The 12,498-nt window shown below is 40.7% G+C and overlaps 1 protein-coding gene across 1 annotated transcript in view; it reads left to right on the plus strand.

Annotated features, from left to right (window-relative positions):
* Nucleotides 1-1,341: 1,341 nt before the first annotated feature.
* CERS6 (ceramide synthase 6) overlaps nt 1,342-12,498 on the plus strand; it is an 89,510-nt gene continuing 78,353 nt past the window's right edge. Inside the window, exons 1-3 of the mRNA XM_009640713.1 lie at nt 1,342-1,370; nt 2,036-2,141; nt 5,376-5,506. Of these exons, the coding sequence (XP_009639008.1) occupies nt 1,342-1,370; nt 2,036-2,141; nt 5,376-5,506 (266 nt within the window). The remainder of the gene's footprint in view (nt 1,371-2,035; nt 2,142-5,375; nt 5,507-12,498) is intronic.

The raw sequence follows: 12,498 nt of genomic DNA on the forward strand, positions 1-12,498 counted from the left end.
TTAGGGAACTGCCTTTCTATTGGAATTATATCATGGCTATCTCGTTCCTTTACTCAGCAGAAGGAGAAAAGCAAAACAGAAGTTGAAAGATGTATCTGTGTTAAAAAAACAAAACAAAAAACAACAGCAAACCAACACAAAGAAACCCAACAAAAAAACCCAAAACCCAAGAAAAAAACCCCCACAATAAAAAACAACTGAACCCCCAAAACCACACAAAATCCACAGAAACAAAACCCCACACTTCCCAAACAAGCAAATAACAACAACAAAAAACAGGCCCAAATCAAGTCTTACTTCAGAGGAGGCTGACTTTGCAGTTCTCACTTCTTTTGTCACCTTATATCAATCAAGTCTTATTTCAGAGGAGACTGACTTTGAAATTCTCGCTTCTTCTTTTGTCACCTTATAATTTACGTAATATACAAGCTTCCAGCATAGCTAGGTTACAGTGTATTTACATATAACATTTACAGAGTTTATATATTTCTCTTTCATAAGCAGAAAATTGGACTGCTTTCTGCTTGAGCTCAGCAGTGCAACTTTTGTCATCAAAGCTCTCAACCCTAAAGCAGGGAATTTATACCTGATGCAGTGCCATCAATTTGATTGATGCTAGGGAGCTAGCAGTATGGTTGCAATCTGCAGCCAATCCAGATTGCAACCAAACTTTTACAAAGTATAAGAAGTTTTGTTGTTTGTTTGTTGTTTGTTTTGTTTGTGGGTGTTGTTGGTTTTTTTTTTTTCCATTGCAACATACACGGATCAGAGAGTTCTGTTCACTGATATGCTGCATGTGTCTTTGGATATATGACTTCCCACCCCCCTCACAAATAGTCACCAGAGTGATTTCAGGCTGTAGGATTGTCTTTCATATGGGCATGGTATCAATGTATCAAGATTTTTTCCTTGGAAAAACAAGGAAAATGAGGTGGTCTGGCATCACCCATCTTTACCAAATGCTATTGCTGTAACCACTGTAGCATTGCTTAGCACTTAATTCTTTTTAATCAGCTGTGCTGTCTTAAACATAGCAGAAACCGCAGTTGTAGCTCAAAAGGGCTTGCACATGGATAAGAATTCCATGATTTTTAAGAGCTTGTGGTCATTCAGCTGGATAAATGTGGAACTACTTAACTAGAGAGTGTGTGTTGTTTTGGTCCCTGCTGGCAAATGAACTTAGGAAGCAAAACTCTTTTAAGTGAAATCAAGAGTTACATCGTTCAAAGATGGCAGTGGTTCTTATTGTTCATGTATGAATGTGATTCCTATACAGTCTTTGTACCTTTCATGGGGATTCCAGAGTTGGACTCATAAATAATTTAGTGTTTAACAAGTGGAATGGTCATCTTCCTTCGAGTGTATGTAATGTAAGTTATGTCATTCATCTCTAAAATGTGTCAAGAGACACCCAGTGTATAAACTGCATGAACTTATGGATTGGTGTTTGGATCTCTGACAGCTTCATAATTTAGCAGAAGAGTTTGGAGGAAGAGCAAAGTCTTTGAGGCACGGCTCAACACCATTTAAACTTTATGGTTTAGAAAATTGTATTGACTGGGCAGCTTCAGTGCTTGCTGCCTTTAAGGACTTTGTTTGAATTTCCACTGTGCAAAAGGAGTCCTGAGGCAGTAGCTACCCTGGAAACTGATTTAAGAAAAAGGCTCTGTTTGGAGGAGAGTATTATGTGCTCCTCATCTCTGCAAGCTGTCCTGCTCTTTTCATTAGTTGGTGCTTCTCTAGGAGGCATTCCTCTCATGCTTTTGTTCTCTCCTTTTTTTTCCCCCAACATTAAAGAAAATCCTCTGTTTCATGTGCTCCATGGAGTTCCTTTCATCCTTCAAAGTGATGTTACTTATTTTGCAATGTAATCGCCTGTATGAGCTTGCTCTTGAGCTGTAAGGCTAAGTACTGTTTTTGTTGGCAGCATTATAATGTTTGCGCATTTACCACATGTCATTGATTGATAACAGTAATGAAGTAAATAAGTGAAGGACTTAATTTGTTTTCTTTTTCACTCTTCTGTTTCTCATAGGTTCATTGCCAAACCATGTGCCTTAGGCCTTAAAGTCCAAGCCAATGGACCACAGAAAGCTCAACCTAATGCTATCCTGGAAAAAGTTTTCACAGCTATTACAAAGGTAGGGTATTTAACTGTCCCGGTTTTGGTTGGAATAGAGTTAATTTTCCTCCTAGTAGCTGGTATAGTGCTGTTTTGGATTTAGGATGAGAATAATGTTGATAACACACTGATGTCTTAGTTGATAATGAGCAGTGCTTACACTTAAGTCAAGGACTTTTCAGCTTCCCATACTGCCCTGTCAGCGATGGTGCTGGAGGTGCATAAGAATCCGGGAGGGGGCACAGCCAGGACAGCTGGCCAAAGGGATATTCCATACCATATGATGTCATGCTGAAAAAAAAAAAGGGGGGGGGAGGGGGGGGGGAGGGGGAGCGTGGCATGGGAACATAATTACAATTTCTGTCAAAATGCCATGTTTATAAAAAAAATAGGAAATAAACTTCTGTATCAAGAACAGTCTAACTAGAATATATCACCACCTGTCAGATGAAGCAAAAAAATACCTGCCCTATTTGAAATCCATGGGGGGGGAGGTGGGGGGGAGGGGGAGCGTGGCCGCTGCTTGGAAACTGGGGAGCAACTGTGCTGTGCATCATTTGCTTTGTATCTTCTTTTCTCAATATTATTATTTTCCCTTCCTTTTCTGTGCTATTAAATTGTCTTTATCTCAGCCCCTGACTTGTACCATTTTTTCTGATTCTCTCCGCCATCCCACTGGGGGGGAGTGAGTGAACAGCTCTGTGGTGTTTAGCTGCCTGCTGGGTTAAACCACGACATTAACTAAAATATTTACCTTATAAAGTGGGATATGGCACTATCAAATATGTCTGAATAAACCAAATCTAACTGCTAAATGCAGTGCTGCATTTTTAGAGCTAAAATCAGAACATGCAAATGTCAAGGTTGTCATTGGCATGCCAGCTTGAGCAGTTGTGCATCCCTTCATGACGTCTCCTGTAAGCTTTTAATCAAAAAAAGTTGTTACAGAAACACTTTGTAGGTGCCATATGGCCACCTACTCTTTTTTTGCGTCTTATCTTTTAGAAATTTCCACAAAATTGTCAGGTTTTTTTTTTTTTGGAAAAAAGAGCAAATTGTGAGCCAATAAGATTGGCCTTACTGTGTTTTCGATGAAACTTCAAAGCTACTCCTTCCAGGGGAACTGCCTGAGCACAGGGCACTGGTGGCTTGCTGGTGTCCCAGCTGTTTATGTTGTGATGAATGTCCTTTGAAGTTGGGGCGGGAAGCTAGAAAAGTCAGGGAAACTGACCGAATTAATGTTTTAGAACTTGCAGATTTTTTTTGTACAAGTTTTTTCGCCCACCACTCATGTCTCTGTCTCTACAGCTTTTACTGTATGACATCTCAACTAAACCTCTCTGCCATCCTGTCCATGGTTTTGAAGCATCCTGAGCTTTCCCATAGTACTGAGCAGGGACCAGGTGCCCTTTAGTGTCTCCTGAAAACCTCAGTGGTCAGCTGCTTTGCAGTGGAGAGGCCTGTGGAGGCCTGAAGGACAAAGCCACTGTGCTGCAGGAGCTTCCCGGTCCCACCTCGGCTCCAGGCTGCAGCTGGGCATGCCACAGCAAAGGCATCAGCTTAAACTTCAGAGACTACTAGAGTTATAGAGGACGAAATTGAATTCTGTGTCAGGGATAGTGAAATATGTCTTGCTTGTGTGTCCTACCCTATCCTGAGATCACCATGGCACTTGCTGTGGTTTTTGTCCTGTTTTCAGAGAGGGAATCAGACTTACCTTGTTTCTAAAAGCTGCAGCACATGTGTTCTCACCCAGACTCAGCTGGAGGAAGAATAGGATTTTTTTTTTTTTTTTTTTTTTTTTTTTTTTTTTAGTTTTCTTTGCAGAGTCTGCTAGTCTGACACAGAGCCTGAACGTATTAAGTGATCCAATTAATGCCTGTAATGGTAGGAGCTGGCACATACAGCTCCCAGCACCCAGAGAATGGTGATGAGTGGGAAGGGCTCCAAAGGAAAGTATCTGCTTTCTTGCAAGAGTTTGGTAGGGCTGTCTGGTAGCTGCTCTCAAAGAAACTGTCTGATTTAGCTAGCCACCTCTTTTGAGTCATGTGCAGCAGTTCTCTCTGGTCAAGCTCCCAAGAGCTGCATCAATCATTTGATTTTTCTAAAGTTACAGAGAATGACTTTTCTTAACCTTCCATTAAAAAAACAGTGGCTACTTTGGTTGACTAAAAAACTAGGGTGTTGGTGTTGGTTTGTTTGTTTTTTTCTTTTTGAGCTGGATGGCAAATACTTCACTCTTCTCTTGTCTCATCCTTTCCCTTCCCTTTCCTTCCTGTCTTTTCCTGGAGGCTGATGGATGAAAACTTTAGCCTGACAAAAGCTTTGCTGGTTTAGCTCTTGCAACATTTAAAAAAGTCATTATCATGGCAGCTCTTGTAATAAGAAACAGAGCTAATGCTCCAGTAAACATATTGTCCAAAAGCTTTTTCTGTTTCTTTAAAAGAGAATGTGATCAGGAGAAATATGTAAATAGTCCTCATGTAGTACTGTACATGTAGAATTGCTGCATGATTGGAAACATGGCCTGTACTGCTCTTCTATCTGTATATTAGTCAAATTAAGGACAGACTCATTTTCTTTTGCCTTACCTCTGCACTGACTGTCAGCCGCTCTAATGGAATGAGAGTTCCACATTTGCTGCTTTGGAGAATAATTGTGTGTAGCTAATTTTACAGGAAAAAAATTCTCTCTCTTTGTTGTCAAGGTGATTTTCCTTTTGAAGTTGTCACTTTGTTTAATGACCTTATTTTTTAACATTAACATGCACAAACATGGGATATATGTTCTTTCCATGTCAGTCAAACAGTCTTCGCTACTGCAATAGTTGATAGGACAAAGATCCTGATGCAGGAGGATGGAATGGGCATAACATGAGGCAGGCAGGGGTGTGTTTGTAAGTCCCACTGCTCAAGAAATGCAAGGCATTTTATCCCCTTCCTATCCCTACCATCACTTTCCAAGTTTCAAGCAAGTTTTCATCCTATTGCCCCCTTTAAGTTTCTTATTAGTAATAACCTGCATGCAATTTTACAGCAGATGTCCTTCTTGATTAATAATAGTCGTTGTAAACTTATTTTGATGTGGGTTCTGCCAGCAGAGATATCTGTGAAAGTGATTTTATTTCTCTGTATCCATGTGTTGGTGACAGACAGCCTCTAAGATATCAAGAGGTGATTACAGTGGTCCTAATTTAAAGTGGAGTTACTGCAGTTGGGTAAATAAATAATTTTTATCCTTCTCTGTTCTGTAGCATCCAGATGAGAAGAGGCTGGAGGGCCTCTCCAAGCAGCTGGACTGGGATGTACGCAGCATTCAACGCTGGTTTCGACAAAGACGCAACCAGGAAAAGCCCAGCACTCTTACAAAATTCTGTGAGAGCATGTAAGGATGCACGTTTTCTTCTTGAGTCTTGTTGAGCCTGAGTCCTCATCAGTTTTCCCCTTTGTTCTTCACAGGTATTTTTATAGACTGGTAGAAAATTATACAAATCGTTAGAATATAACTTCTTTCTCCTGAAGTAGTCAGATTGTACTTTTTGTGTGCTTTCAGTGGTAAAAAGCTTTCAGAAATCAGCTGGTTACGATTCTATACTGTCAGGGTGCAGCCTGATCCTTTGAGACAAATCACCTGGTGTTAGGCCGGGAAGCTGTCTTTACAGCACAACCTTTGGCTATACAACCTTACAGAGAGCCAAGATGGAGGAGTAAAGGTAAAAGCCAATTGGGTTGTTAAATCCCTTCTTTGTTTTTTCTCATCCCAGGCTTGGCCCCTTTACCTAGCCCATTTCCTTGGGTGCACTGAACTCTGAGCAGGTAAAGGCTCCTATGCTTTCTTTACAAAGTTATTTTTCACCTGCCAGGGTTTACTTCTAAGGAGACTTTCCCAGCACCCAGCTGCTCTTCAAACTGGTGATCTACATAAAGTTCATTTTTTCTAATTAGACTCCATTGGTTTTAGTATCTGAGTTGCATTTCCATGCCAGTTGGGTTTAACATATCAATACTTAATCTGCATTGAAAGAGCATGGAAAATTAAATCTACTTAAAATATCTACATGTTTTTCTTAAAGGAGGACTGATAGACATTGAATTCATAACAAAACACAAAGAACAATACTAGTTTATTTGAAAGACTCATTGATTCCAAGACTCAGCCCTCTAGCACCACTGGATGTTGTCCATTTGATGTGGAAGGTCATGCATTTAAGGCAAATTTTACATGCTCCAAATCAAGAGACTTGGCAACTATTGCTGAGTCCATAAACAAGTATTGGCTTTATTACACCCTGTTGATTGAGTAGTTGTGTTATTGCTGGCTTAAAACTCTAGTTACACTTTTTGTTAATTGGGAAAGAAGTGTTAGGTAGAAATGTCAGCAGAAATAGAGGAAGCCTATTTAAGTTAGAAAGCAAATACTGGTTCATCTCATTTTCCAAGTTTTGGGGGTTTTTTTATTCCTAACAATTATTAAATTATTTATTTAAGAAGTTGCAAGTAAAGAAATCACAAAAACACTGAAGACCCAGCCAGAGAGAGGGGTGGAGTAGGTGGGTATATGTGTATTAAACCCCTTGTGGAATATACTGTTGTATCATTCATGCAGATTTCATACTTTTTCTTTTTGTAGGTTTCCTAAGCATTTTCCTTAAACTTCATTTGCCTGTGGAGATGTACAGGAAGGTTCATAATACAGTCCTAAATAAATAATGTATTAAGGCATTTTTTCTAAAGCCAAACCATAGATGAAATGTTACTCAAGTAACAACTGATACTTACTTTCAACTAAGGGCTGAATAGGAGAGAAATTAGAAGTTATTGTTAAGCATGTTGTCTCTCTCGTTCAGAGAATGTCTTTTTTTTTTTTTTTTTTTACTTTAGAAGAATAAAGGTAAATTTTCTAAAGCTGATTGCCCTTTAAGAAACAGAGGAACTTAACTGTCAGAATGCTGAATTCCTTTCCTTGGTACAGCTGAAATCCACCTTACTTAATATTTAATAAAGCCAGGCAGGGTGAGATTAGGGATAAATGTAGTCATCCTGTTGCCAGCAGCTGGTGGTCTTAGAGTTACTAATTTTTGAGATCAGTGAAGAACAATCTCTTTTCTACAAGGGTTGTAGCTGTTAATGTATACACTTGTCTGCTTAACTTGCAGGAAAGGCTGTGGAATCTTGGAAAAAAATTAGAACCGTATTACTGTTAGAACTAGTGTATTTGGGTGGTACATTTGGCTGCTTCTCTAACTCAGGTCAAAGATTTCACTCTCTTGCATTGGTGCCAGCACATCTGGGCTGACTTAGAGGTAGAAAAAACTTAAACGTACCATGACATACAGGCACAGATGGGAAAGTTACGGGTGCTGACCTTGCTCCTTTGTGGCATACATTATGGAAAAAGCGTGCAGATGAGAGCTATGACTGCAAACTGGAAGGTAAGGTCAAGCTGTAATGAATGTCATTAACTTACGCTGACAGAGTAAAGTGCCAGCTTCATTTAGAGAGAGCCATTGGGCATTACTGCAATATGTGTACTTAATAGTAATGATAATACTCATCCAAAAAGAAGCAAGATGGCATAAATAATAATAAATGGATAGTTCAGGTTGTGTCTGCTCGTGGTTTTGCAGAAGGTGCACTGGGAGTTGCATCTCCATCTCCGTATCTACATGCTGCTGTGAGAACATGGTGTTATCCAAGTGACCGTGTGGGCATTACCCTGATAGCATTTCCAGTGGTGCACTGTGTGCTACCTGCCATCACGTGCTGGATGGAGTTGTTGGCAGGTTGTCAGAATAGCACTGGGAAGCCAGGAATAGCCTTTTTTCCCCCTCAGTATGAGTGTTAAACAGTTGTCTAGTTAAATCTGGCCACTAAGCACGGTGCTTCACTTCAGTATGTTTGGAACAAACTGTATGAGGTCTGCAGCTTTTTCACAGCTATTGAGTTAGTGGGGGGGCTTTTTGGATGAAGAGTCCATGTGTGGCAGCTGCTTTGGAGCTCCGGGCTGCATAAAGCACATGTTCCCATGACAGTCGTGGGAAGGAGAGCACTCCAAGTCTTCAGTAATTGGGGCACCAGTGGAGTGTTTCGTAGCCCTGACAGAGAATGAAATGGGCCCTTATGTAATAAGCAGGCACAGAGCAAGGAAAATGACACTGATCCCCACCTACACCTTCAACTGTTGCGCTGCTGTTGTCCTTCTAGAGAAGACTTCAGTTTTGCTGGCAACTGCACTGATTGACTGTGACTTGGGAAGAAAAGTGACAGAACCCACAGCAAATGTGGAGCTGCTTAAATAAGAGCTCCAATTCTTTTTGCATAGAGACGATTCAATTTACTGCTAGAAAAAGTGTTCCTTGGGCCCAGAGTGGCTTCTCCATGATGCAAAGGAGAAGGCAGCTGTGCCAGAAGGGCCGTAGGCTGTTTCTGACTGCCTTATCTTTCTTGCCAAATGAGTAGTGTGGGTACTATCTAAGGTAGAGGAGCTTCAATAGGACAAAGGCTGAGAGTGAAACTCAGTGATAAACATGCTTGGCTGAGATGAATGACACCCAAGATCCAGGCCCAAACAGACTAAAAGAGTAACTTAATCTTTAGATTCTTCTTGTCCCAGATTTCTCACTTTCTCTGCCCCTTTCCTTATTTTTCTTTTTAAGCAACTTCAAGTCTGGTCCTAAACAGTGTGCAGAGAAACTCTAAAACCTACACTTTTTTTTTTTAATGGAATAATTCCTTTGCTGCCAGCCTTCGTCAGATGTCCTGAGCGTTAGCTCAGATGGTGGTTATATGAAGAAAAAGGCAATAGTAAAATCTCTTGTCTATAGGCACTGTGCCACAACATTGTAGTGAAAATAAATTACTTTTCAAGGACCTTAATCAGCAATCACCCCATAGAGTTGTTTGTGTGTCAGTCTGAAAGCAGAGGCGCCATTTGATTGTCGGAGCTGTGGAGATCACTAGTAGTGAGACTTCAATGGCATCACATACCTGCTTAAGGTTTCAGATGTTATGGTAATAAGTACCTATACAAAATACGAAATGGATAATTTCACCAGGTGATGATTCATGCTACAGTATTAGACAGAAAGACAGTAATAAATTGGGTGCCGAAGATTATTTTACTAGCAAGTCAATGGGTTGTTTCTCAAGGATTTGGTGATTCTGACATGAAACTTGGAGTTAACAGCAGAGTGTTTGTAGTCACTAGGAAAGGCATCCATCTAGTATAACCTCAGATTGTAATGCTCAGATGCTTAGCTGACTATATTAGCTGCAGGGGGGAGCCTGTCCATAGCTTTTCCTTCTCTTGTGGGAATTTAGGCAGTTCTGCTCTGTTCCTCAACTTGAAAGATCCAAGGTGCATAAAGAAGAAGAAAAAATGGTGAACTGAGCATGCAAAGTGGACTTTTCTACTGCCATGCATTTATGTTGGTTTTTATTCCTTTCTCTCTGTCCACATGGCACAACCAAACATCAAGGAAAGACAAGCTTTCTTCTCAGCAAGAGTAGGGTAAGGACCTCATGCTCTGCGCTTTGAGTATGCAGCACATGAGAAAACACAGAAAGTGGATTACCTTGAATCTTTTCTGAAGTTCATGTGGTTTCTGTGTTGTTCGTGGAGAGTATCTGCAGTACTTTACAAGCCTAAAAGTTGTTTCTGCAGAGGACTACGAATCTGTTTATAGGCAGGTGATACAAATTGGATCAAATGCTCCAACAACTCTGCCAAAGCATAGTTCTAGCACAGAAATGTATTTTTTTTAAAAAAAAAAGAAGGCTGTCTGACCACAAATAAGTTCCCAGAAACATCTTAAGGAAGAATGTTGCATCTGAATATAGTGGAATGGGAATTCCAGGCGTGGAATAAGCTAGTGGGGAAAGGGCTTCAAGGTATGCTGGGGACGACTGGGAGGATGTAACTCTTGGAAGACCATGAATGGTCTTTTTTTTGCTGATTGCCAGACGGAATACAGGATCCAAGATGTCTTTGTTAATGTCTGACATCTCAGAAAGCCAATGCAGTAGTGATTCCCAAACCACTTCCAATTTCTTCCTGGTTTCAGCGTATTGCGCTGCTGCTTATATTACCAGTGCGTAGGCATGTCTGCTTTTCTTGAAGACTAAATAGTATAGAAAGAGCAAGCATCCTGTCCTCCTCCCTTGTCCAGAGCAGAGGGAAAGAACCTGTGATGCCCTAAGTTATTAGCCTGGGACTTTGGAATGTCATCAGGCTCATGACTTGCCTGTCCTAAAGCTATGTACATTTAAGCAAGCTGTTTATTAGAGACATTTACATGGTTTCCAAGGAGTGGCTGGCAGAAACATATGGCCGAGAGATTTTTCTGAGTTTATGCAACGGTCTGCATGTGAAAACATGGAAATGTGCAGACTGAAGAGCCAAAGATTATTTTTTTTGCTCATTCTTTTCCAGAAGAAGCTTGGATACTGAAGTATCTGTAAGTGAGGTGTCTTTTAGTTTTGATGTAGGGGAGAGAAGAGTCTCTGTCTCATCTCCTAGCCAGAACATACTCTTTTTCCCAAGGAATTTAAATTGTGTTTATGCACATTGCTTCTGGGGAGATTTTCTCTCTCTATAGCTGCGTATATATGTGTGTGCATGTGTATGTGTACAGATAGAGAGAGAGATATACAGATTTTTTTTCCGCTTACCATGCACATTTGTGGGAAAATTTTATGGGCAGTTTGCAACTTCTTGGCCATATTGCTTTTCTCAACTAGCAGACTAATTCTCTCCTACAAAATTGTACTGGAAAAATAACTATGCAAGGGAAAGAAATTGAGACAGCTGCTTGGTTGTTGAAATTCTGAACTGTGCTGATACAAATCTTAACAAAGCACATAAAAGAATTCATCAGTCTGTGCTTTGTGTGTAGCAGTAAAGCACTAGAAAATAAATAGGCGTCAAAAAGCTTCTAGCTCTGAATTTTTAATAGCCTGAGGATCTCTTAAGTCAGCCTCTAAAACACTGCTGAACACAACGATCTTTGAGATGCAAGCAAAAATATGTGGTAAATGGTATTATGGATCCATTTAACTCTGATTTGTGAATACAGGTTTTCAGCTGCCTCAGTGCTACATGCAATGGAGGACCAACCAGTGTTTCACAACCAGAAAAGAGAACAAGGGGATGGGGTCTGTAAAGCTGTGCTACGTGCTCTGGGGCAAGCATGATAGTTACTGTTCGAAGGCCATAGAATTACCAAATCTCCCTCATTTTCCCCTGCTGTTTTCCATGGGGCAGGAATGGCTGTTCCTCCTCACTCTGTCACAGGTACGAGGCATAACCTGTCCCCTGCTGCTCTGGGCTGTTGAGGAGATCTAAAGCACTGGTAACTCAACCAGCTGCTTGGTGAAAGGGAAACTGCACACCTAACTAGTATGCTGATAAAAAGATAGAGGTTTTCCTTGCTATTATAATTCTGGATTATTATTTTTTTTTTAACTGGCAGATATTTAGTTCTGCTGGTCCTTCTCCTTGTAAGGTCCTGCAGTGGGCTGTGTGCTACATCCAGGTGCTCCTGGGATGTGTCCTTCTGTTGGCAGATGATCATAGGACAGCAGTCTCGCCTGAAAGAGAAAGCATGAAGGAAAATCCAAAATTTCTCAAGTCACTCTGAAATAGCAACAAACTCTGCAATGAGGCATAGTACTGGAAGCTTCAAGTAATTACTATTTCCTTCTTTCTTTCTTCTGGAACACTGTACTGAGTTTGTAAGACTGATAAACGTTTATACAGGTGAAAAAAAGTGAGTACTTTTCATCTTTTTCTTGCTGATCCTAACTACTTTACTTTTCAATATTTCAGCTAGCTTTCTGTGACCTTGAATGAAATATTCATCAGTGCTTCACAGAAACTGTTATGATACTGGAGCAGATATTTTATATTTCTGTTAGTGGTGTCTGAAGAACACAGTATTGTGTGATATCATTGGGGAATAGGAAGTGTATATTTGTGTACGCCCCTCTGTGTCTGGATGTAGTTGTTGGGGTTTTTTTTCCCCTTCCTTCCCGCTATGGCCTGAGAGAGAGAGAGAGAGAGAGAGAGAGATGGGCAGGAAGAGTAAGAGGAGGAGTATTCCTTCAAGCACAGTAGCTGGGTTTATAGCCAAGAGACTTGCTTTGGCTCAGGTCAGGCAACAAGGTGGTTTCCCCAAAGCTGCTAACTCAAAACACCACCATGTTACAATGGACCTGTAAAGGGAAAGCCAGGGAACCTGTCAGCTACTGTGATTGACCCAGTTTCTCTGAGTGCCATTGTCAAGCTGAGAAGTTGCCCAAGTGAACTTCTTTTAACCTATGGGAGCATCAGGTTGAGACTAGACGGTGTGGACACAGATTTGTCTTTAAATCCACTCA

The sequence above is a fragment of the Egretta garzetta genome, unplaced genomic scaffold (genome assembly GCF_000687185.1).
Source record: "Egretta garzetta isolate BGI_Z169 unplaced genomic scaffold, ASM68718v1 scaffold16, whole genome shotgun sequence".
NCBI classification, from domain to species: domain Eukaryota; kingdom Metazoa; phylum Chordata; class Aves; order Pelecaniformes; family Ardeidae; genus Egretta; species Egretta garzetta.